The sequence below is a fragment of the Nasonia vitripennis genome, chromosome 4 (genome assembly GCF_009193385.2).
Source record: "Nasonia vitripennis strain AsymCx chromosome 4, Nvit_psr_1.1, whole genome shotgun sequence".
In the NCBI taxonomy this organism is placed as follows: Eukaryota; Metazoa; Arthropoda; class Insecta; order Hymenoptera; family Pteromalidae; genus Nasonia; species Nasonia vitripennis.
In genome coordinates, this window is record NC_045760.1 from 22266562 (window position 1) to 22292547 (window position 25986).

At 49.7% G+C, this 25986-nt stretch overlaps 2 protein-coding genes across 3 annotated transcripts in view; one reads left to right on the top strand and one right to left on the bottom strand.

Annotated features, from left to right (window-relative positions):
- LOC100679635 overlaps positions 1-25986 on the top strand; it is a 123876-nt gene that overhangs the window by 73318 nt on the left and 24572 nt on the right. The gene's annotated exons all lie outside the window — the stretch shown is intronic.
- On the bottom strand, positions 974-2208 carry LOC116417223 (chymotrypsin-2-like). Its single transcript, XM_031929263.2, has 4 exons — positions 1969-2208; positions 1582-1898; positions 1278-1517; positions 974-1183 (listed from the first exon to the last, which is right to left on the bottom strand). The coding sequence occupies exons 1-4, from the start codon at positions 2072-2074 to the stop codon at positions 1031-1033; spliced, it is 816 nt and encodes a 271-aa protein (XP_031785123.1). The 5' UTR covers positions 2075-2208; the 3' UTR covers positions 974-1030.

Sequence of the window (25986 nt, forward strand, 5' to 3'; positions counted from 1 at the left end):
CGAGATTTCGAACAGCTTTCGATGCCGGCCCAATCATTTTCGCTTCGAGGCTTTTAGCCGCACGGGACGAGTTCATTAAGCGCCGAGCGCGCGTTACATTACACGTTTATCTCGCGGCCCGATAAAACTATATTCTAAAACCAAACATTATTATAAGCGGCGAGATAAGACGTGTGCACAACGTGTATCCGAACGTGCAGCCCGGTTTTTCTCGCGCGCTCTCATTGTCGCTCGACGAGAAACCCCGGGGCTGCAGCGCGGGCACTAAAGTCTCTCTTCAATATACATTTCTAGCGCTGTACTTGCGAAAGCCCCGCGGGCCGCCCAATTTCTTTATGCAACTCGCGGGGATTAAGGAGGGAAAAAAGGAAAGAAACAGCCCGACCGAAATGCACGCGGACTCTGCATCTCGCGCGCGTTTCGAAAGGCACGTGCGCTGCCGAGATCGCTTGTCCAGATATACCGGTCGCGCCAGGCCACTTTTACTCGCCGCAGCGGAGTGCGCGACGGTGCTTTTCGATGGGGTGGTGCTGCTCTCGAGATTAAATTCCTCGCGCGAGATGGCTTATATTGAGCGGGCAGATATAGCGTGTGGTCGTATAGCCGGGAAATTCGGATAAATGTTTCGAAAACTACGCCAGCGACGTGAATAATTGCTCGATCTATCACGTTCGTTACGTAAATGCGCGCGACAAATGTGCCGCGAGCTTCACTCGGCGCCAATTTCGCCGCGCGACGCAAAAATGAAACCGCATAAATCGCTTGTAAATGGTCCTTGCTAGAGCGCGCGCACACACGTGCAGGATATAAAATCGCCCGTGTGCCCGTTCCGCATGAACGATGTCGCGCGCAGTCTCGCAGCTTGACACCGATTCGGTATTACATTCGATCGCCACGCGCACTCGCATAATACGCGTGCAGCCATGTCGCGCGCGATTGCCCTTTTCCGCGGAGAATCACCAAAGTAATTCAATTACACGAAAAACTTTCGTCTCAATTCAACTTTATTGCGAACATGTTTGAACGAGGTTTAGTTGGAATTCTGCTCGATGGCCTTGCCGATGAAATCCAGGTTCTTGTAGACGCTGGTGTAGACATCCGGACTGCCGTTTAGGCAGCCTTCGCTCGTGGACGCGACTCCGATGACCTTTCCGTCCTGCACGAGCGGACTGCCGTCGTTGTTCTGAAAAGCGATGGAAGGGAGAGAATTAATTTCCGAAGCGGCTTCGAGGAGACTTGAAAATAGCAATCGCACAGAAGACTCGCGATAACCATACCAGGCAAAGGCCGCGTCCCGTCCTCGTGTATCCGCAGATCTTGCTGTCGTGCTCGCCCAGGAATTTTTCCTTCAGCTTTTCCGCGCATTTGCCGTGCGATATCAGGTACACCTCGACGTACTGCAGGTTCTCCACCGGCGAAGCCCAGACGCTCGTTCTTGCTCTGACGCTCTTGCTCGCGTCGACGTCGCTCGGCTCGATCGGCTGCTCCAGGGCCGTGTACTGTATTTCTGACTCGAGCTGCGAGAAATTTGAATGTACTTTCGTCGTGGTATTATTGCTGCGAAAAGCGATCGAGGCTCACCGTCACCACTGCGATGTCGCTGATCCAAAAGTCCTTGGTCGCGCTGCTCAGATCCTGGTGCGTCGTGACGTTCTTGATTCGGTGCCTGTTCCCGCCGTCCGACAGACTCGAGTTTGACCCGCTGACGACCGACATGTACTTGTACATCGGGTCGGGGAACTTTGCGCCGTTCTGGTAAAAGCAGTGCGCCGCCGTCAGCACGTGTCGGGGAGCGATGATGGCTCCGCTGCAGAAATGCCGATTCGCGAACTTTATGGACGCCTCATACGAGTGCGGCAGCTTCAGCTTGGCGTCTCTGACGATGCCGTCCGCGTCGGCTGAAAATCGACGTCCATTATACACCGACTGCACTGAGATGCCAAATTGAGGGAACATTTTTTCACTCACCGTGGACGAATGTAGCCGTGAGCACGATGGCGAGAAGCGCGGTCGATGACAATGCCATGTTCGCGATCAATAGAGCACCTTTGTGGCGGACGCAACACTTCTGCATTCACCCTGCGCGTCGGGTTTGAAATATTCAGTCCGCGTGGTGTACGAACACCGAATGGACTCACTACGCGTGGACTCCTTCTGACTGCCAAGTCGACACTGACAGTCTGCCCTGCCTTGTATACACAACCTTTGTATCCACGTCAAGCGGCCACGCCATCTTATCTCGGATGTATGGGAAGTTTACTCGTCGATGGAAATTCAGACAAGACCTTTTCGGATTAACCGTCCCCCGAACCGCATTCGTTCGTAGGATTTCTCAGGTACGCAAAGCTTCAGCGACTTATGCGTGCATTGTGGCAATGACCCCAGCCACTTCGAGTCTGTACGAAAGGCTTCACGGGGCAGGATTTACGACCGGCGTGGGTCAGAGGATTAGATTTATTCCTAACACGAGACAATAGATCTGCACGTTTCCATCGTAATTATATAAATCTCTCGATTGATCAACGAGTCGCATTCTCGTCTCGAAAGCAATGAAGCTCCGACAAATAATCGGTAAATGAAGAGTAAAAATAATACTATTTATGTACAACGTGGCCGCGCAGTCAGGCTAATTCGAAAGTATCACACCGCGATAGTGATAATAAAGCAAGATGAATGAATGCACCGCTATAGTTGCATTGCATTAGAATGCACGCGCACACGCTTCGAGAATCGGGCATTAAAAATCACCGTGAAATTCACGGTAGTCGACGATTACGGCTATTTGCATAAACCGGCTTCCAACGTAAATCTTGGAACGGGAGCCTCACAGGCGATTATCATAAATTTCACGGCTGTATAATGCTTACATTTTTATCTGTCGACTCGATTCATTACATTGTCCACGATAACGAAACCTCTCATTTTCATAGCTTATCTATTATCGCGGCTGCATAAACAAACAAATAATATAAATTTGATTATCATTCCAACCTTTGCGAATTAGCTCATACGAAATATTAATTGAAACGCGAGTAGGCCGAGTGGAAAAGCGCGATTTCCCCGCCTGCGCCGATAAGCATTGTCGATAACATTGTCCCGAAGTCCGAAAGATAAATGCAGTCTTCAGAAGTTTCGATTTCTATCCGCTCGCCGCGCAGAACAATTACATTCTGTGTACAGCAGGCGCATTCTCCGGCGGCCGGGCTCGTTGAGCAACGGCTTGTATTGTCAAACATTCAAGGCTACGTGTCCAACGCGACCGCGGCAAAACATTCCCATTCAATCAGTCAGCCATCAAAAGATCTCCTTGCCAACGCGATCATTTTTCCCGGGCGCGCATGAGGTTAACGCCCCGACTGGCCTGACACCGCGGCAATTACCACCAGAGTATTTATTTAATTTGCGCGCGCTGCGTAATCTACAGGCTGTATAACTCACGCGCGTAAAAAATTGCTCGCCCGTGAGCATTAGATAGATTCCAGTTCGCGTGTAACGATTCCGGGAATAAAAAACAATCGGCAACGTGTAACCGATATATAGTTAATGCGCTTTCCGATCCCGAGACGCAAAAAGGAAGAACGCAGCGTACGCGGAGAAAAACCTTTATTTATCACTTATAAAACACTAACTCAATTACAAGCTGAATCAAATCAAAGCGCCGGTAATTGGAACGGCGTCGGTCCCAGCAGAGTCGTTCTCCCGCAGCGACTTTTCATCTGAAAGCGTTCCACATACGCTCTCGCGTAATTGCGCCGGTTCATTCACACTCGCGCGGGGCCGCGAGCGCGCGCGAGACGTGAATGGACGCGCCGCCGACGAGCTGTTCGGCTTGTACACGCGTGCTATATACACATCTGGAATTGAAACGGCGGCGGCAATTAATTTTTGCGATATGCCCCGGAGGTAAAATTATAAAGGAGAGAGAGCGTATCGCACCCGCGATATCGGCTCGCGGCAGCCTCTCGGAGCCGAGAGAGAAGCGAGAAGCGAGCGGCGAGAGTGAATTCGAAAGGAAGAGTGGATTCGCGAGTGCCGTTGCGTTTTACGGCGGACACGAGCCGTTCTCGCAGCCCCGCGAGTCGCTAAATAACGGAAGTTTTGGAGTTCAACGATACTCACACATACACACATAGAGAGGCATACGCACATAGCCCCGGAAAACTGACCTGGGTTTTATGGCCCGGGCCCAAAGGGACAGCCGAGTCCGGAAGAAGGAAGAAGCGGTTAGTCTGACGACAGTCACCCAGCGCACCACATCAACCATCAAGAATACTACCGCGTTATTATTTTGCAACTGATATATATTATTCAAACTTGTATCTTTTATTATTTCTACTAGTGTACTGCATTGAGATTATTGTGACTGTTTCTTATAAATAAAGTTCCCTTATAATAAATAAAATGAATAACCTCCAACAGGAAGCCGTGTTCGCCGGGTTCTGGAAAGCCTTCACGACTGTGCTTATGCTCTTTGCGTTTTCGACATCGAATCGAAGCTGCAACCCAACGGTCTTCAAGCGAAAATGATCGCTAATCATACAATGGACGCGTGTGCGCGGGTGAAAGTGACGCGGAAAAGGTACTCGCGCTCGGCTATGCGTGCGTATACGTACACGAGGATAAATAATTAATCCGCGTGCGAGGGAAGAGGAAGAAAGTGCCGGGCTCTTTTGGGAACGAATTTATCAATCCTCGTCCGGGATACGTATGGAAAAACTCGGCTTCTCTCATTGTTAGGGCCGCATTAAAGCGGCCGGTTTACGGTGTGAAATCCACGTGTGAAGCGTACTTTCTATCGGCCCCGGCGCACACACGTAAGACTTCCGCCAAGTCAGGTTTGTTCCGCGCAAACAAAGGAATATTACACAAAATATGCTAATTAGGCAATTTTTATTTGTCCAATGCCCGACTCTGCGGAGCGTTGTTTCCTCTCTTCGCGTGTGTGCAGTGTGTCTCGCGGGAACAATATGCTACCGTTGCAGTGACATAATTTGCCCGTTCCCGGAGGCAGCGGCGCGTTTTACATAAAGAGATTTTCCGAGCGACTTTTCACAATCGGACGGTGGGGGTTTTTAATTTGGCGCGCGGTGATCAATCAAATCGCCCGCGGATCACTCCAAATAATCATCGTGCCAACAGGCATTATTGCCCCCGCCCACGCTGGCGGAGCCGTGGTAAGGAACTGTACGCGCGTCACCGGATTAGTCTCGCTTTCTCAAACTTCGCGGTGGAGCCTAATCGCAGGAATCTCCGCGCGCGCGGGCAAGTATTAACGCAGAGAGCGCGATATACACTCGCTTGCGCAACTTTGGGGGGCTTTCTATTAATTCAGCTCTCGAGGCTGAAATCTCGATCGCAAATCTTTGCCAAGCGGACGTGCGACATTGGCAGGTATCGGGCTCAGCAGTCCTGTACCTCTATACGTACACTCGCCTGTTCTCGCTGATGCGATCCTTGATCCTTAGTGCATGGATATAAACGCCCTATAAAATAATTTGAGAAACGCTGCAGCCGATCGAACACCTCTCTTTGCGAAACCCGTGTTATTAAAACGCCTATGCAATAAAACTTAACGGTGCGGCATAATTCCGCGGATTCGCGTGAAAATTATTAATTGCATCAGCGAGCAAACCGATTTATGTAGCGCAAAATTGCAAAAGGTCTGAATAAAGAAACCGCTTGGCACGAGCGAACATCCCTCGCTTATATCGCGGGCTGAGCCGTTAGCGTTTCATATAAAAGCCCCCCGTGCATGCGCGATAAGTTTTGAATTTAAAATTGTAAACAGAGCTCCATACGTGCGCTATCTGCGCTGGCCGTGGCTTTCCGTGCATGAAATCTGCAGCTAGCGCGTGTGCAACAGGTGGCTCGCTCTCTTGCACGCGTATCCTTGAAATACCCGTAGCGTACTTCCCACAATCTGCCGATATCGTCTTCCGCATCGCTTTGCATCCGTCCCGCGCTTTCTCTCTCTCTCTCTCTCTCTCTCTCTCTCTCTCTCTCTCTCTCTCTCTCTCTCACTCGGTCCATTCGACTTCGTCCGTATGAATTATGTATTCGAACGGTCCTCGGACTTGCGGAACTTCGATCTCGCTCTGCCGCGTCCGTGTTCGCTGATTTCTCGCGGACTGGAATGCATATGCCTTCTTTGAGGATTTTTACCCCGACGAGATGGGGCAAATAAATCGCCGGGGTTTTTTCGCGCTGCGGGCACGTGCACACCGCGCTCTCTCTTGAGTACTTAGTGCGGAGTAGGGGCAGATGTTTGGTCTAATTTTTAACCGTGACGTACTGACCGCGCGCCGAGCTTTGCGCCAGTCTCTACAACAGCTGTATACATGTACCGAAATATTGCACCTATACTCGACGCACTTGCGGAGTAAAATCAATTTAGATAAACTTATTGTTTATTGCGCGTAGTAACGAGGGACGGACTATAATTATCGAGGCTCGCGTTTCTTTTTCCGCTCGATTCGCGCGTAATTACTAATGGAATATTGGAGTGAGATAGGAAAGCTGTCACGATAAATTCCCGCTGCTTTTATACCAGCTTCCACGAGGCAATCGAGCCTATAATTCCTGCATCTTATGTATCGCACCAGCTTGCAATATTCCATTTATAATATCGCTCGAAAAAGCAAGAGTGCATAAATTACAATTAAAATATTGCGCCCGATTCGCACGTCTTTTTCCTCTCGCGAGTCGCGGGTGTCTCGATGCACTACACAGACAGCAGCGCTGTATAGCTATATAATAATAACGACAGCTCGTGCAAACAGACACAGCCATAAACGCGCGCGAACGAGCGGTTGCATAAAGAATTTGCATGATTATTTAATAAGCGCAGCGGGTTACTGCCGCTCTCTCTCTCTCTCTCGCTCTCTATATATACAATACGTATATACATGTATCGGCACCTTGCGCCTACGCAATGAAGCGGTCGCGAGTTGCGAGAAAAATACGCGCAGCAAAAACGAAAGTGGGATATCCAAAAGGGGAAAAAAACGCGCGTGCAGCCGAGGGAGAAAGAGAGAGAGAGAAAGAGAGTGCGGACAATAAAAGCCGCGAAGGAGGAAGCGAGGGGAGGACGGAATGCGACAAGGCAAGGCCGTCGCTCCGCGACTTTCGATGCAGCACAATAAAACGCGAGAGATCGGCATAATAAACCGGTATACGGGCGGCGCTGCCGGACGCAAACGCGCGCGCATAGGGGATCGGGGCCAAGAGCCGGGCGCCTGAATAATTAAGCATCTCGCGACAAGGCCGTTCGATCGACTTTACTCTGCGCGGCGAGAAAAAATCGGCGACGGGGAGGAGAGAGATTGAGAAAGGGTGAATCGATATATATATATATATATATATATATATATATATATATATATATATATATATATATATTGCGGATATGCATGCTAATGAGCGCTCCTCCTGCTCTCATTTCCGCTCGATCCTCGATGTGTTTTCAAGGATCGCAGATCTCCGGCTTTTTGTCGACTATCACCGACTGAGCTATCGGCGCGATCCATATCCTAATCCAGCCGGCACTATATTTGCAGCCGCAATAGCGCGCGAGATCGAGTCGACGCCGCGGTAAGTGGTAGTCGCGGCGCGTATATCGATCTCCGAATCGCGCATTTAAATTCAATCCAATGTCGCGGCGGAGCTATTAAAATTTCTCTCCGACTCCGTATGTGGGGTAAGCAACCTGTATACTGTATAAAGTACTCTCCCGCGTCGATAAAGATAGCGCTCTCGCTTGCGAGATCATCTGCTCGACGAGCCGCACCATCGGCAATTGAAAATTAACCCGGAGGCAAAAAAGACTTCGGAAGCTCCCGCAGCCTCCTCCTCGTCCCCGCCGCTTCGTTAAGATAAGGAGGCGCGCACGATATTATTATATCAGCCGGTGAACGGCTGCAGCACGGCCGTGTTACAGAATGCGATGCTGTTCTATGGACTGTGCGCGCGTATATCTATCGGCTACAAGATACGACTATCGATTTCCTCTTCTCCCGTCCCCTCGTCCGCGGGCTCGGCACTATCTCGCCGAGGAATGCCGGGATTAGGTTTTACATATATCCCCGCGCGCCGCAAACACCGGGACTGCGCACCGTTATCTCGGCAGACGTTGTCGCTTGACGATTTTTCCATAGCCGCGCGCGAGAACGTCTCTTTTGTAGAAATCGGCAGCCGACGACCGAGCGGCGTTATTAATCTTAATTGCCATCTGGATCGAGCCTGCCAATTAACAATGCCTGTCACTGCTGGCGGAGACGCGTTCGCGCACGCGCTCTTTAATCGCGTATTGGCATTTTATAATTGTTCGGCCGCCGCGTGCGCACTGCACAGTGGAATACAATCGTTCGAGGCTTTCCCGCCGCCGCGCAATTACACAGAAATTTTACTTCTTCATATTGTGCGCGACTTCGCTTTCTTCTGATTCTCTTCCCCGAGCTGCGCCTTGTTAGGGGAGAGCTGCTGCTCCCGCGCCGATCGATTACGGCTAAACGTCCTAATTGTTGCGGCGGCATAGTGGCCGGTTTGGGACTTTATTTCAATCGCTGCGCGCAAAAGCCAGCGCCTATAGGTAACTTAAATAATCTCGCTTTAAGTATGATTCCGAAATAAATGCAGGCGTCCGGCGTGTGTGCGTATACGTAAGCGATACGAAGAATGAATCGTTTCGGAGATGCGCGTGAAATTAAGAATGAACTTTCTAGTGATTGATGCAGCGCGCGCCGAATTCGGACGATCCAGCAATTATTCAGCCATCAGAGCCGAGAAAATTATACGGATTCCCGCTGACAAGTACGCGCTCGGATTGCTTAATGTTCCGTTTTTTAAAAAAGCGGAAGTTCCAGAGCGAGCATCTAATTACACACTCTCACTTTCACTCGTTATTAGGAATTTCGTTATTTCCTTACGTAAAGCACGCGCGCTCGTCGATGCTGCATTATCATTAGGCATCGTTTCGTGTCCAGCCGAGCACATGTGTTTGTTCGCGGTAATTGATACGCCGCGCGCGCGGGCCGAACTCACGTCTCAATTCGATTTCTCCAGGCGCGCGGCCTATGAAGATCTCAGGGATCAAATATAACCTTATAACGCCGCGGCGCAATCATTTCTGCATCAGCGCCGTCAGCGTCGGAAGCGGCGCGTTGTAAGCTACTCCCACTCCAGCGGACGCAAAGTTTTTTCGCGCCATTAGAAAAGCATTAGTCGCTCGCTTTGAATCCAAACGATCGGGCACGCACTCGAACGCGAGCCTCCTTCGAGCTTTTATTGCGCTCGCGGGACTCCCTCGCCCACTCTCGCGGCGTGAAAAGACCTTTTATTAATTCACACAGTGAACGCAGGCGCTCGTAAAATCGCGGCTCGCAAAGTTTCGACAGCGACACGCGGAGGCGAGGCAGCTCGTCTTTGATCAACGTCGATATAAATGTGCAAGTGCGCGCAGGTTCCGGAATGAAAAGCGAGCGCGTGAAAAGTCCGCTCATCAACTTATCACCAGCACAAATAACAGCATCGGGAGAGAGATTTCTCAACGCCGCGCGCGTTTTACGATTTTCGCCGTTTACGAGCTCTGCAGAGTAGGTGGCCGCGCTACTGCGTAGCAAGAAATCGCTAATCGTCGTTATCCTGCCGTTTCTCCTCTTTGTCCGTTTTCGCATCGTTCGGGGCGGAGTAATCTGCGTTTCAGCTATCATTATAAGAAAGCCGATGATTTTCAATTCCCAAGCCGCGATAGCATCTCTGCGAATTAGAAAAATAGAAAGGTAAATTAGAGTCTCAAACAAACGGCCGTAAAAAGCTCAGCGGCCGCTTTTCCTCTCATTCATACTGCGGCTCGGAAGCAGCGACAGCCCTTCCTCCTCTCGTTCTTTATGTCTCTCTCATTCCCCCTCCTAATTCGCATAACTCGCTCTCTCTCTCTCTCACTCTCTCTCTCACTCTCTCTCTCTCTCTCTCTCTCTCTCTCCTTTTCTCGTCTCTTATAAATATATATAGTCTCTCTTTCATTCTTCTCTTCTCTCGTCGGCCGGTGCAGCGCGGCGGCAGCTCGCTCGGCACGCGATTCTAATCTCCGCTCGATTTCTTTACGTCCCCGTGATAAAATCGAGAGCGCGCGCATTCACAATAGCCGTTTCTTCGCGTGCGCGCGGGCACGCTGTCCTGTTTTGCGTCGTTGTATCGGAGAGCCGCGGCGCGCGGGTCGATGCACTTTGAAAGCGCGGCTCTCTGCGAGCGCAGGAATTAAAATGCGTTGCGCAATTAATTTGGCGAACTAGGAGGGAAGAAAGGAGGGGGCGGCACTTGACTGTGCGGCTCTTGTCTACTCATTAGAATGTGCAGTACGTGCAGGTACACGCGCGGGATCAGATTCGAGGCTGGCGCTGCGGCGAGAGAGCATTTTATATTCAAATTTTTAAGCATTTTATATATTCAAGCTTTTTTACGACTTTCGCGCGCGCGCAACCCGCTCTTTATGCACATCTGAATCTAAATCGCCGCATTATGTCAGCGCAGCTCGTTGCGCAATCGCTGCTGCTCGCGGCACAATAAAACTGTCTATTCGCAATTAGAGGACACAACGCTATCGATGCAGCTGATCGGATTCTTACTGCTAAATTTCGAGCAGGAAGCTGTCGCGCCGGCTCCCGCAGCTGCAATGCTCGAACATACCGATCCTCGTTCTGTTATGTAAAAATGAATATGGGACGCAGGTTATCCGCAGGAGCTGTGGGTATACATAGAATAGCTTCCACGACAAAGGTATTCTTCGCCTAACACAAAACCCACAGACGAAATAAAGCCGCGGCGAGTTTTTATCATTTATCACCATCCAAATAGCGGGGAACGAGATGAATTGGCCATTCGAAATTGAAAAGCTAATGATCTCTTTCTCTCTCTTCGTTTTGCTTTCAGGTGAGTTTCTCGAGCGTAAGCCGCACGATACGCACAGACGTCGGATCGTAGTAGGTACGCACGCGCTGCGCGCGCGGATCGTGACCTTATTCGTTGTACACACTATTATATAGGCGGTAATAATACGCGTCTGCACACGCGCACGTATACTCGTGTATATGTAGACCGCGAAAAAGAGAGCTGGCCCCCCTGCTGGAGGATTTTCTCGCGATTATTTCGCGAACGCATTATGAGGCCCGCCACGATAATTTCAGCGGCAACAATGGATAATTTTCCGATCGACCGAAATGGCCCGCGTATTCCCAACTTGCTCGGGACGAAACGTGGGAAACGCCGCTGCGTACGCGATAAATTTTCAATTAACAATGAACAAAAGCCGCGCAATTACACGCGCCAAAGCGGGGCCTGTTATGCCCCTGTGTATTCGTACCGTCGAGTTCCAGCAGTTTTTCTCAAAAGCCAAAAATCTTTTCACGCCATCGGTAGCTGTGTAGGAATAAGGAAAATAAAAAAGCAGCAGCGCGCAGAGGACGCATCGGATAAGCGCAGCGAGAGGAAGGATCGGGCGTTGTGCAAGAAATTTGCGTTCGAGAGAGCCGAGAGGAATAGAAAATAGCCTGGCCGCAAGGCTGTTCGCCATAGCCACGCTCGTTCGACCGAATCGCTCGCGCGCACCGAACGCACTGTGCGCAGGAGAGTTCAACGCCGACAATGCGGCTGCACCGCACGGCTTCGACAAAGCCTTTTCTTCTGCGCTTTTTTGGCTCGACCTTCGCGCTGAATTTTACGTTTCCACGTGCAATAAAATCTCTCCCACATTCGAGCGCACTGCGGATTTCGTGCACGGCTCTCCTCGATTTATCGCCAGCCGCCTGAATGGACGTATTAAATAATATCCTGCGCACGCGCGCGAATCGGTTGTTCGCGTTCCAGACGATTCACGCCGGTTAATTAAAACGCGGCGCTTCGCACGCTTGTAATCCCAGCATGTGATTCACGTTTCACCTCTCGGGGGCTACTCTCTCAACGAGAGACAATTTACGGGCGAAAATGAGGCGAAACGTCGTAAATCCAGCAACGCACGTGGCTCGAGCTCGTATAATTACGTTGATACTTTACGCAGAAAATTCAGCCTTATCTCTCTATTCGATCCGCTGGCGCGCGAGCGGAAATTGTGCATAATATTAATTTTATATAATAGGGCCGCGCGTTATAAAAGCCGCCCGCGAGCCCGTGCGGAGTATATCCTCATTTATTCAATTAATATGGCATCGAGATCCTCGTAAAACTTGAAAGCACGCGCGCGTCAGCTCATTACGTAAACTATTTTTCTCTCGCGTCCGCGGGCAAAAAGGGACATTCCGATCGAGCGCCTTGCTCCGAGGCTTTATTCACTTTCGTTTTGGGCGCGGGCTTGCTACGTGCTTCCACAAAATCAACGGCCGATTTATATGCAAAAACACTCACACACACACACACACGCGCGCGCGCGCGCGCGTCTAGCTCTGCTAAAACTAGTTTTCTTGCCGTGTGTTTACGAGAGTTCGTCGTTTATCCGAAACTCTTCTGTCACAGACGCACACGTCTGCAACGCGAGCTGCGAGACGAGTCAGCGATAAGAGTCCGCAGAGCCGTACTACGATGCATAGCATCGCTTGTATCGTAGACGTTAGCTCAGTGGTTAGAGCTCCCGCTTGTTAATCTCGGGGTCCGCGGTTCAAGCCCGCGTCTATACTCTTTTTCGCTTTTCGACTCGTCTCCTCTCCGTCCGTTACACGTCCATCATCGTGTTGAATACACAATCGATCGAGATAGTGCGTCATACCAGTAGCCGCGGGAGTTACTTTCGGCCAGGACAAAGCAGGCGACACCGCGCCCGATCGAAATTCGATCGGTGATGCAAAAAAGATCGTTGCTCCAGTTACGATCCGCACTCGCGCGTCAGCCGACAAAGGCTCGTAATGTACACACAAAAAGACCCGGGAGCCATATCATGCGCGCAGTAAACCGCGAAATTTCGAGAGAGCGCGCGACAGTACTCGCCGGCAGGAGTGGGTGTCCCGAGGCGGGCGCAATAACACCTACGCCGGGCCGCGCTCGCGCAGGTGAGATAATGACTCTGCCGCGGCTACGCGACGGTGTCGTTGCGGCTGGCACGTGAAAGGGAAGGTTATACACGGACTCGCCGGGAGAGAGTCGCCAGAGAGAGAGAGAGAGAGAGAGAGAGAGAGAGAGAGAGAGAGAGAGAGAGAGAGAGAGAGAGAAGTAGATTACGGCCTTAACCGGCTGCATAGCCGTAATGAGTTGCGCAATGCACGCGCGCATATACTGTCAAGAGCGAAACTCGACCGGTCGCCGATAGCGAGAGCAGATTGTGAAAAAGGGGCTTTATAGAAAAAGGCATTTTTACGACTGATACACGCCGCGCAATACCTATACGTACAGGCGCTGCGCGCCTCGGGGCGCTTTTTTCGCGCTCGATCTGCATTAGAGAAGTAAGCGCGCGCGCTCGTAAAGATCGGGAGCGACGATTGAGCTGCCGTTGCTGCTGTTGCTAGAGAGAGAGAGAGAGAGAGAGAGAGTCGTTAGGCTTATGATGTCCCAAATGCTGTAAAGCCGAGCGATATCGTCCGTTTTACGAGTCTTTTCGCCTAAGCGGGGAAAGAAACTTTATTTCAGTTCGTTAAACGCTCTGGGCGTCCACTTGTACTTTGAATCGCACACGCGGAGCGGCTTTGCCCCTTGTTTGTGTGTGGGAACGCGTAATTTGCGGGCGTACACGCACGGATTCGCGATTAAACAGATGCAGCGAACCTTGCCGCTGAACGTTCGCCGTCCATCATAGCCGGCGAGTGCGTCAAGGAGTAATTGGCCGAGCGATCTTTTGGCGATGCGCAGTATACTGTTATTACTTCGGCTAATAATTTCGGATACGAATGTAACGCAAGAACGTACATTGTTGGGAAAATTTGAGGAAACGAGTTGCGGGAATAGGACATTCGTCCGACTGGCTTCCTGAAGAATTAACGCATTGTTATATGGACGCGAGAGCTATATAATTTGTGATGTTTTGACTTTTTCGCTATTATCGCTCGCGCGCGTGGGAAAAATTGACAGGCTCAATTTTCGATTCGGCCAGTCACTTCCTGGCTGGGCGACAAAAAATCGAATTACCTTTTCGGGTTTTTCTTGTGTAATTAATTAAATTACATCTCGGCCGCAAAAAACTCGAGACGAAAAAGAAAATTAGCACCTATTATAAGGGGTGACATCATAGCGTACGCGTGTTATGATACCAATCCATTACGATTCCCTCCTCTCGTTTCCCGCGTACATCGTAAATCGGCAGCTCGTTGACAAACGACTGTAATATTCCGCGCGTGTATGAAGCCGATGTGAGTGCAGGCACGCGCTCGCGAGAATTTGCGCGCATTAAAGACAACGCCGTACAAATTGGCTCGTACGCGGAGCCGCTTTGTATGTGCGTTACATATTTTGCGAAGCGACCTTCGCCATTATGCTCGTCTCTCCTCTGCTTCGCGTCCAGTCCTTTCTCGCGCTCGACAAAAAAACTTACAGCCGCGGCAGAGAAGGGGAGAGAGAGAGAGAGAGCAGCGCTCGTACTCGTGTTTATCGCGTAAATACCGCAATTAAATCCCCTGTTTGCAGACAAATTACAGAAAGATCCCATTAAACATCGTGGAAAGCCAGTCAAGGAGCCGACTAAAAATAGCCTCTCTCTCTCTCTCTCTCTCTCTCTCTCTTGTGGGTACTCGGGACCGCAGCTCGCAGCGAGGCGAGCGCGTATCGAATTATCGAATAATATCGCCTTATATTCACGTTTCATTGGCGAGCGCAATCATTATACGCGGCCGCGAGCCGAGGGTCAAAATCAATAGGTCACTTATCGCAGCGGCGCGCCTGCAGCGCACGAGGGATTAAAAGGAGCGAAAAGAATGTGCTCATCCAGCTTCTCTTCTTCTCCGTGTATACACAGCTATGGCCAATATGCGCCTCGATTCTCCTGCACGCGTACACATAGATGAAAATCGCGTTTCTTCTCGAGGGCTATATGAGGCGCGGCTGTATAGTAGAGAGAGAGAGAGAGAGAGAGAGAGAGAGAGAGAGAGAGAGAGGGAGAGCTTATCGTCGTACAATTTCGCGAGCACTTAAAACGTCATCTCTCTTCCCCTCTCTCCTCGCTCCACCTTTTCATCAGCTGCTAATCTGCTGCCGCGCGCTGCACACGACGACGCCAACCTGTAATAAGCCGCGAGAGTATTCTTCGCCTGACGGCGCCGTCACGAGCAAAAATTAATTCGCTTCTGCCGCGCTGCAGTTGTGTGCGGCGGTGTGACGCGCGTGCAGCCTTGTGCGCTTTTTTCGACTCTGCAGCTTGACACATTTTTGCCAGCAAAGCATGTCGACTCGCTTACATTTTTGCGTGTTTGCTCGAGCTTTGATTGCATCAGAAATTCATTCCTCGAGACCCACGTTCGCTCGCTTCTGATATGAAGGCTGAATAAATTGAAGCGAGGGGCTATACCCACTCCGATACTCCCAAACATTTATTTATTTATTAACCAGACAAAAAATTACATATTATTTACATAATAGTAAAATTCCTGCAGAGGTAAACTCAGTTACCTGTTCGCGAGGCCGGTATACTTACTAACTATAGTTCCTTATAACTAAAATAAAATCTATTTCAAGATATGTAGTACCTAACTTACACTTTAACAGTTTTACAATATGAAAGATTGATTAATAACATTTTAATAAAATTTGTATACAGAATACATAGCAATTTATAAATACATTATCAATATTTCTTATTAATTTTATAAAAAGAAGAATTTTTTTTTTTACATGTGAAACTTAACCCGTTCTCTTAGTTTATAAGTATAATTCTTAGAGCATAAAGTTTTTAGGTTATTTGGCAGATCATTATAAACTCCTATGGCTTTAATATAACTATTCTTATTACTTATAGTCTTAAGTCTCCTAGGTATCTGAATGCTTTTATTCCTAGTTTTGCTTTCTGAATTTAAAAATTTAACTTTTAATGTGTTGTAGTGGTATATTAGTGATTGATATGCAAATAGTTGCCCAATACTCAATGGATTATCCTGAGCAAAATTATTTTTGTTTATGATTTTCAAAATTCTGTTTTGTAGCCTTTGTAATAGATTGGTAGAGTAGAGTAAACATAATTTATAACACTATGAAAAATGCATAATATATCATTTTTAAAGTTTTAATTATCAGTTTCAATGATTGAATTAATTATTTTAAGTTTACCTATTTCAATAATTTCAGTACTTTCAATAATGGAATTCTCAATATACATCACTACACCATCCGATTTGTTTATTTTGCTATTATTGTAATATAATTTGTATCCGTTCAGAGTAAAATAGTTGCAATAATCTATGATCCAAGTTTCGACGCAAACTATAATACTAGGCTTAGTATTTAAGCTCTGAATAAGTGCTTGCAATTGTAAAAAATTACCATTAAGGCTACGAATATTTAAGTATAAAATATATTCTTTTTTATATTTCACGCAATTATTGAGAGTGATAACACTATGAAAAGTATTTTCTGTTTGAATTATATCTTTTTGTACACTGTCAATTAACTCGATGTTCTGCTTCATGATCGTATTACCGTTTCATCGAGTATTTTTTGTAAAAGTTGCTTCCAATTTATTTTTCATACGTTACGGTCGTACCCTACACGCGGGTAATCAAAAGGTGAGAATTTTCATTTAAAAAATTGGGAGGATAACATCTAAAAGTGGAACCGACCGTGAAAGCGAGCGAAAGCGAGGATATTATCTGAAAACAATACGATTATAATATATAAATTCAAGCGGTGCCGCCGTTGCCGATCATCGGGCGACTTGGCTAATCGGCAAAAGCGATCGCGTCTGCAGTTTTTGTTTATCGCCGGCAGTCGTCGGAGAGCGTTCTATAGACAAAAGGCAATTATAGGCAGGAAAAAGTCGAATGCATGACCGTCTGCCGCTGCTTTATTGCTGATTACATAAAGCAGCTGTATGTACCCATGCCTATAGCAGCCGCAGCACAACAGGTTGTAGAAGCCTCGGCTGCAGCTAGGAGGCTGCTATACTCGCAGTTATAGAATAACGCGAATTTCTCGGCTTGTCATGCCCGACTTTTACTGCTCGACACGGCAATTGAGCTACGTCGCGGTTGCGCAATTCAAAGCTCCCTATCGCGAAACGAACTCTGATAATGCGACGCTGCGATCAATATCCGCTCGGATCAAAAGTTATTAATCTCCAATGCAAATAGCGCCATCCGCTCGCTCGATGTAATAGCGATTTACGCGAGCCCACTGTGTTGTTGCGTAATTAGCCGGTGAAACATATTTCGAAAAAGTCGGAGACCAGCCAAACGGGTATGGAGGAGCCCCCCTGCGCACATAGGTGCAGCTCGCCGCGCAACCAGTCCGCGGCGCAGTCCCTAGGACGAGAAACAAAACCGGGGAAATTAATACCTTCACTTTTATGTTTACTTTATACGCACGAAGCGCGCTCGCGCGCGGCATCATCAATCTCTAATCCGCCGTTAAAAATTCCGGCGCGCGCACGACGCAACGCGATATCACTCGCGTGCGCAAAGAGTCCAAAAAGGCGCTATTAATAAGCGATCGATCCTTGCTGGAGAGCCGGGCCCTCTCTCGCGCATGGCCGGAAGGCAGAGCGCTCGCGTGCACGATAAGCCGGTATCCCTGACCTTAAACGCGCTCGCGTCTGTGCGTGTACCCGCACCTCTCAGGAGGGAGAGAGCAAGCGCATGCAGATAAAAGCTCGTCGCCGCAGCAGCCCGCGCGGTTCTACGCAAGATCGCTGGGAGATGCAAAGGCACCGCCATTGCACGTGACCGAGCGAGCGGGAGAGCGTTGCGTAATCTCCGGAGATGCGCTCTGCCGTTTCGTTTCGACTGTTTGACTTTGCTTCTCGCTGGAAAACTTCGGATGCCCAGTGTGAGTAGCTGTAGCCTGGGTGGTCCGAGCGTGCCCGGCCGCTCTGTCTCGACTTCAGCGTCTTATACGCACGTTGCTTCGAGCCCGACTTCGCTCGGGCGAGCAGAGTCCGAAATTGAAAAATGCGAAATTCCGAAATCGAAAAGCACAGTCGGCGCGCTGACAAGCGCATGAGCCGAGCCGACAGCTCGCCGGGTGATCTAAGAAGACGAGCAAGAATCGAAGTCGAAGTACGCGCGTGCGTACGGGGAGGAGCACGAGCTCCGCAGAAGTTGTCGATAAGAGAGAGAGAGAGAGAGAGAGAGAGAGAGAGAGAGAGAGGGGGGCGTGGGTAAGGAGAGACCGTAGACGCGAGGCGCAGATAGCGAGGCGTACTACTATAAGCCGGGCGCGAGCCGCTGCACTTGCATACTCCTAAGTAACCTCCTCTACTTGTACGAGCTGAGACTCTCCGAAGGGCTCCAGATAAGGAAGATCGATGCCGCGGCGGCGCGCGTAAGGTGCGTACGGCGCGTCCGAGCGTCCCCCGATAATCGGATTATCCGGGGGTTGTTAATTATGGCGACTTTGTCGCCATTCTCGCGCGGGAATTCGAAAAAGTCACTGCCGATCGAGCAAAAAACAATGAGCAGCCGGGCCTCTCGCTTCTGCGCACACCTCTGCACGCGCGGCGGCTCATAAGCGGCCGTGGGAGAACGGCCGCGGCAGCTATTTCGAATATTTTGACTGACATTCCGCCGGGAAAATGCACGGCTGCCTCTGGTTTCTCTCCGACGTGATAGCCCCGGCCGATAAGCTGCCCGCGGGGCTCGACGCGATCGAAGGCCTCGCCGACGCTTTTTGCCCCTCGCGCGACGTGTCGCTGTACTCGCACTTTCAGCGGGGCCATTTATCGCACTCGAGCTTTCCGCCGTGGCTTGTAGAGGAAACTGGCACGTCTCGGCATTGTTCCTATCTTCGATGAGCGAAAAGAGCAAGATTCATCGTCGAGCGGAGGCACATGCGTGTATGGCCTCGTAAAAGCAGCTCCGAATGACTTTTCGGGAAAGTAGGAAGTCACGGAGCGGCGCTTTATCAATTCCTCGAGTCTGTACAATGACAAAACAACAATAAGCGCGCGCAGGTGTGCGGCCTCCGCCGAATACGCGCTTTCCCGGAACGCGGGCAGTCTTCGTTGTGAAAGTCGCGTTTGCAGAACTTAATGCATCACTGAAATTCGCAACTTTGTGACTCTGAGCAGGAAGTTTTTGGGACAGACTGTACGCAGCTTAACGGGCCACCTGAAAAGCCCAGTCCCGCTGAGCAATGAGCAGATATTTCCCGGCGTTGTTTGTGCGTTAGCGAGATTTATTTCGCACGCGAGAGAGAATGCGTGTCAAGTGGGATATTCACAGTTATGCGCATTGTCTGGGAGAAACTGGAGGAATCCAAAGGAGCTGTTATACCGCGGTACACACTCCCGCGCGCCCCGGCCTCTTGTTCTTCTTCTCCCATATGATGCTGCGGCTGCTGTAGCTTCGCTTGTTATTTCGAAACGAATTTCCGGTACACATCTCTCTCGCTAAATTATTCATTAATTATACAGCTGCCTTTTAGGCGCAGCTGGCTCGAGTTTATTCGAAAATCTTTTTACGATCGACGACTTTTGCAAAACTTTATGCGACTTTTGCCCGGATTCGTAATGTGCCGCTAAAAGAAAGATTGGCAAATCGGGTAAAAGTTTACGAAACATTCAAAGCGGAACTTGGACGGAGTGTGGAAATTTTCTAAAACTAGACTTGGCGCAGTGCGCTGCGCGCACTGTAGTAGACTATAATTTCATTAACTTATTAAATGAAATATAAATACTTGATTGATATTTTTAATATTTGTTTTCTATCACGGAAATATATCAAACTTTACAATATATGATTCATTTCGCGCTCATATAAATTTCAAAATTGCCGCGGTTTTGTCGCCAACTTCCTTTTAAAATTTTAAGGTTATGTCTCGAGAATAGAATAGTCTCGAGAGTAGAATGTCTCTAGAATATTATAAATACACATTATAATTTGATATGTATTATAGTATTATATTACATTTTTAATATTAGAATCAATTTTAGAAATCAAAAACAAATCAAAAAATTCTAACGATACTTTTGACGCATGCGCACTACATGAGCCAATCATATTGACGCATTCTTGGCTTCACTTCATCCGGTCATGACTTTTTTATATAGGGACCCGCTTATGTAAATTACTCGTGGAAAAGTAGACGGTTTAAAAGATTGCCTGCACGCAAACAAACCAAGCGCACGCGACGAACCCTACTCTTATGCGGCGGATAATAAAACACGAGGCTCGACATATAGTTTCGAGCTCTCGGCGAGAAATGATTTTCCACATTAACGCGCGCAACTTGTCTAGTCGAAAGGCAATTCGCATGCAAACGACCTGCCATTTTGAATTTCAATCGAGCAGAAGAAATTCATTGGATTCGTGACTTGTTGCAATTCCAATATGCTAGAATATCCGCGCTGAGAATTCCGAAAACCAGTTTATTTTTACACGAAATTGGCTATTTTCACTCGCGACTTCTCTCTTATTATAGTCTGCAACACGTTGCAACACTGCGAGGAAGCTCGTAATGCATCGCTATGGGGCTTCGGCAAGATTGTCATTAAGATTAAATGCGAATAAAAATTGAGGTGAACCCTCCGATAAATTTTCTTCAAACGTGCAGATCTGCAGCAGAGGCCTTCGCCGACTGCTGCAGGTATAATATATTTTGAAGGCGCGCTTTTTAATTCCTCTTGATGAACGAATTCGTGGTCGAGGAATTGGGCTAAGGTCGAGGCTCAGCCTCAGCTGAAGCGATCGAGCGACGTCGTCCTCTCGCTGCATCCCGATATGGCTTTCGGTTGCATTCATAGTTAGTCGATTTTTTTCGACGCTTGCGTTTCACTTTCGGCGATTCATTCTTTCTTTCGTGCAATTTGCTCGTCGTCATATAGCGACTGCGCGACGACGTATTATACCGTTATATAGGAATAATTTGCACAAAGCAGCTCCCTTCGATCCGAGCCGCGCCGCGAGATTAATCCTGCGATTTCGCAGAAAGAAATTGCGTCCCGTATTTTTCACCTGCCATCGGACGCCGAAAAAAGTCTCCTCTAAAAGCGCCAATTACTTAGGTTACGTAATCGCCCAGAGAGCCGGCCGGCAATCTAACGGTAAACCGCCGGCTTTGCGCAGCCATCAGAATAACTCGTCGACTCGGCGACAACTAAACTGCGCGGCGGAGAAGCCGCGCGGAAGAAGAAGGAGAAGAAGAAGCAGTCGTAAACGTCGCGGATCCGAGACCACAAATCTCTTCCTCGCGCCGGGCGACAAAACGCGAAATCCGATATATTCGCATCTGAAAGTGTGCGGCTATCCGACGATTTCATCTCTCTCGGCGGCGCGGCGAAGAGCAATTTATCGGATGATGACGAAGCTCCCGCTGCCGCGATTTTTGCGCGCGCGGCTCGCGAAGCTCGTTTCTAGGATGCGCTTTTCTCAGGGGCGCCAGCGGCGGCATTACCCAACTCCGCATATGCTCTTCCTTTCTTTGCAGCCCCGCGTGCCGAGAACGGAGGCGAATGGCAAATTGTCAGCGTAATGAGCCCCGCGTGGGACGGCGGAATGGATTTCAGAATTTCTCACCGCGGCTAGGGCCGCTCGGCGCTCCTCGGATTCGGCACCGCGAGAGCGTTTTCGGCAACGAGACTTTCCAGCGTTTCCGGTCTCTCTCCCACATCCGCAGACGATCGCGCCCCATTGTTCGCTCGCTTCGCGCTCGCTCCGTGTTTACACGATTGCGGTGGTATAGTGTTGTGGGAATGTTAATGGCTGGCATTCCGCTGGCCTCCGTTATTGTCCGCAGTGTCGCGAGCGCGGAGACTCGTTTCACGCAGAATTCGTCTATGCAAGAGCACCGATCGTTTTAACGACCCCGTAGCTCCGCTGCAGTCCTGCGAGAGCGCGGGTGATTAATAGCAACCGGTCAATCAAAAAGAAGGGTTAAACGCCGCGCGCGCGAGCGCGCGTGTGTGCATAACTGCAGGTACGATATCTCTTCTTCTGCAGCGCTCGCTTGCACGTCAAAAGCTGAAAGCAGACTAAGGATCAGCACCGCCCACGCGACATGAAAATCATGCGCGCGGGCCGCATTTGCACATCCGCTCCCCCTCTACTCTAGCTCTCGCGTGTATAAAGTCGGCCGCGGCCGGCCCCCTTATCTCACAACTCCATCTGGCTTTTTGCGCGCGGCCTTGTAATTACACGAGCTCCGATAGATATTAATAAACAGCTGAATTTATTCGGTATTATATTGCATTTTTCGGGCGAGCCGCGGGACGAGGGTGGAAGGGAGGGAGAGGGGCAACCCTCAATTACGGCCTCGATTACGGCATTGTGTCCGAATCAGAATCGTTTGTCAACATATTGCTCGCGCAGGTATATTTATGCGCGAAGCCCCGCAGAGGAATGAGCATATAAAGATTTCACGATTTTCATCCTCAGAGCCTACTCAAACAGCTCGGCGCGCAGGTTATTATTAGAGCCGTATGCGCAACGATGATCATTAACCCGATATAAAGGAAAAATCGCTGAATTTTTCCGGCCCCCTCGCGCGCAACCATGCATTAATATATCTCTCGGGGGATAGGAGCATCGGAGCATCGTGCAGCCGAGCTCGCGAGAGCGATAAAGAGGGAGGGAGAGGAGCGCGAGTGAGAAAAAGAGAAAACGAGAGTAATATGGTTCGCGGCGGGAGCGCGCTTGGTGGGCCCCGAGCGGCCGGAGCAGGAGAGCGAGCGAGAGAGAGAGAGAGAGAGAGAGAGAGAGAGAGAGAGAGAGAGAGAGAGAGAGAGACGGAACGTCGACACCTGACGTCGCGCCGCGCGCGGATAGACTCGCCAATGCCGAGCGACTCCTCTTATTGTTTCTCGCTCTCTTTCTCCGCGATCCTAATGGGGCCAGCTGCCGCCGCCGCTCGTGTGTATTTATCAACGTCGCGCCGAGAGCGAGCTCTATTGAAACATCAGACTCGCTCTCCGCTCGCGCTCGCGAGGGTGCCAGGCGGATTTTTCGAATCTCCCCGTACACGCACTCGCTTTTTCCAAACCAGTCGGAAGCGAGTCTCGGCCGTTCGAGGAGTTGCGCAAGCGGCTCTCGCCGAGTTTTTAGCGCAAGTTTTTACGTGGACCGCTTATTTTTACCGGAGCTTTTTACGCTTTTTGCCGTTTGATTTACGTCCTTATATAACGTATTTGCCGTCGTACTCGGCAGCGCGAGCCAAGAGGATTTCTCGAGAGTTATGCAAAGCAACCCAACGCAAACACCAGCCTTCGAGTGCATTCTTTTGTATTTTTATATATTTTTATTAATATATAAAAACATAATATATATAAAAATCGAAAGGCTGATTCGCATAAAAACTTGCCGCGAATTCTGAAGCGCGCATGAAAAAGTGTAACGTATGGGCCGAGTTTTATTTTCGTCCGCGAATATAATGGGAACCTCCAAAAGCTGCTTTAAACGAGACCAGTCCTCGAGCCGGCACGGTAGCGGTCACCCAATGTACCCAATATGTATTTCGCGGGGATCGTTAATATTCCATATATTAAACCGTAGGTCAAGGTGCGTTTCCTCAAATTCCTCTGCCTCTTGCGTAACGCCCCCCGCGCGGCAGAGTGAAATTTCAATATTAACAGACTCGCTCTCGATCCGCAAAAAATGGCATTATTAATTCCACATGAACGACGCTTTTCGCTGCCTTCGAAAAGGAGCAGATAAATCATCGAGTCGGCCGAACGCGTGCATCATCGGCCGCGCGGAGAAAAAGTCGGCTCGAATAAATCCTGCGCGCACTCGCTGCCGGCTATATTTAGGCAGAGAGAGAAAGAGAGGGACTCGTGGCGATTGCGATCGCGAATTTGCATCGACGGCTCCTGCTGTTATACTCGTATTATAACGCCCGAGTGGCCTTTCGCAATGCGCGCGCGAATTTTTGAATATTCATGACGTCATCGCTCGCGGCCGACTCGCGTCTGTTTGTGCTTCTATGGTTTTTCGGTGAGTGACGGAGCCAAGGACGACCGCGGCGACACGATTTTGCTTTCTTTTGTGTGTCCGCGCGTCCAAATGTCTCTGTCTCTCGGCCCGCGCGATGAGCAATGCCTCGCGTTCCATGAATTTTAAAATTCGAGAGACAGAAGTGATTTACGGGTTTTTTCCGCGTCTCTGGCTATTCTTTTCAGACCGAGTCGCCTCGCTATCGCTAGCTGAAATCGTTTGCCTGTGTCCACCTGTCCTGAAAGCAAGCGCGAGTTGTTCAGCCTTCGCCGGTCTTGTTTACGCCCATGTACAGCTCCAGTCGACGCGTTTTTCAGCTCCATCCGGCTTTTCCGCAATTAAGCCCGTTTGCACACGTAGCTGCGAAACTCATCGCTCGACGCGCGGGATTGCTTCATTCGCGCTCGTGAAACAGGCGCGATTCGTGGAAGTCGTTACTCGCACTATGGTTATCGGCATGAGAGAGCACTAATTGTAATTAGATGCACGTAGAGCCCGCCAAGGTCGTCGCTGCTCTGCACAACACGTACGCCGATGTTTACGTGGTTAATTCGAGTGCCGGCTTCGAAGGAGCCGTCAGGAGTTTCTGGGCAAGGCCAGCCGGAAGCTCGCGTACACTTTATGCGCGCGAGGAAGTGTAAAACTTTATAGGTACATACAATAATATAACGGACGACAAGAACGAGGCGGGCGATATCGATCTCTCTGTTTTGATCCAATGTCAAGAACCGCGTCGAAAAAACGTGGCCTGAATAGATCAGCAAACGAGCGTATCATCTGTAGAAAAAGTGAAGCAGCCGCGGCTGCGTAATCCACTCTCGCAGAAGCGGGGAAAAGAAGATGCCCATCGTCGAGCCGCTCGCGCGCAGTCATAATAGCTCTCATCTGAGCGCGAGAGACTGCATCGACGAGTAACGAGAGAGAAAACGCTCGCTGTCTCTCTCTCTCTCTCTCTCTCTCTCTCTCTCTCTCTCTCTCTCTCTCTCTCGCGGCTACGGCGGCGCGTCCGAGCAAGAGCGAAAGTGCATCACGGAATCGCGGAGCGGCGGAGCTCTCTAACAAGCGGGTCAGTGTTTTTCGCTCCAGTTACGTCGATGTGTGTGCGCTGCTATAATCTCGCGTGCGCTGATGATTCCGCACGGGCGCATTATAGGAGCGAGCGAGAGGGAGAACAGCAAGCTGGACCTTGCAATCAGCTCGCGGCTGATTGGCGATTATTTGCCGCCGGAACTTTTCCACACCGGCCAATCGCGCCGCTTTTATTACGCATTAAATGCGCGAGCGCGGGGCCGCTTTTCATTAAGCTCCTTCCGTACGGACAACACAACACTCTCCGTAGTCTGTGCGCGCGCGTGTAACGCACGAGAGGGCTGCGCGGGAATTTTCACTTTTACGCGAAAGTGCATTCCGGCTCTCCTCCTTCTCCTTTTACGCCTCGTCCACCTTTATTTTCGAGCGAGGCTTATTTGGCTCTCCTTTTTGCCGGCGCGCCGGCGCGCTAATGCGAGATGCTCCGATAAGGAAAGCGCAGACGTCCAGTGCGCTTTTCCATTATCGTTATACGACTCGCGCGCCGCAATTATTCCATGCGTGAACTTAGACTACCTTGTTGCGTTAATGTCCGATTTCATTCATTCAGAATTTGTATTCGTATGTATTCGTAACTGTGTCATTTTCCGACGAATTTTAAGCGTATGCGCATCAGAGGTCGGACAAGGCGCACTCATCAGAGAAAATACGAAACAATAAATATTTGACGGTGCGGAACATCGCGGACATAATAAATCAGAGTGCGCGCGCGGCGATGCGGCTATTCATTCGACAGGATTTTTGTCGGGACGCATCAGACTCAAAGCTGCTTCGAGCAGAAATTGCTTCCACACCTCGCGAGTGCGTGCGCAGCGAGGACGGTGATAATAATAACGATAATAATAATAATGAGCTCCGA

Bases quoted from the DNA above. Each gene is read 5' to 3' on its own strand.
- LOC116417223 (XM_031929263.2), bottom strand. From the start codon at position 2,074: ATGCAGAAGTGTTGCGTCCGCCACAAAGGTGCTCTATTGATCGCGAAC. The intron at 1,899-1,968 runs GTGAGTGAAAAA...GTCGATTTTCAG, and splicing joins CACGGCTACATTCGTCCACG to CCGACGCGGACGGCATCGTC. The intron at 1,518-1,581 runs GTGAGCCTCGAT...AATTTCTCGCAG, and splicing joins GCGACATCGCAGTGGTGACG to CTCGAGTCAGAAATACAGTA.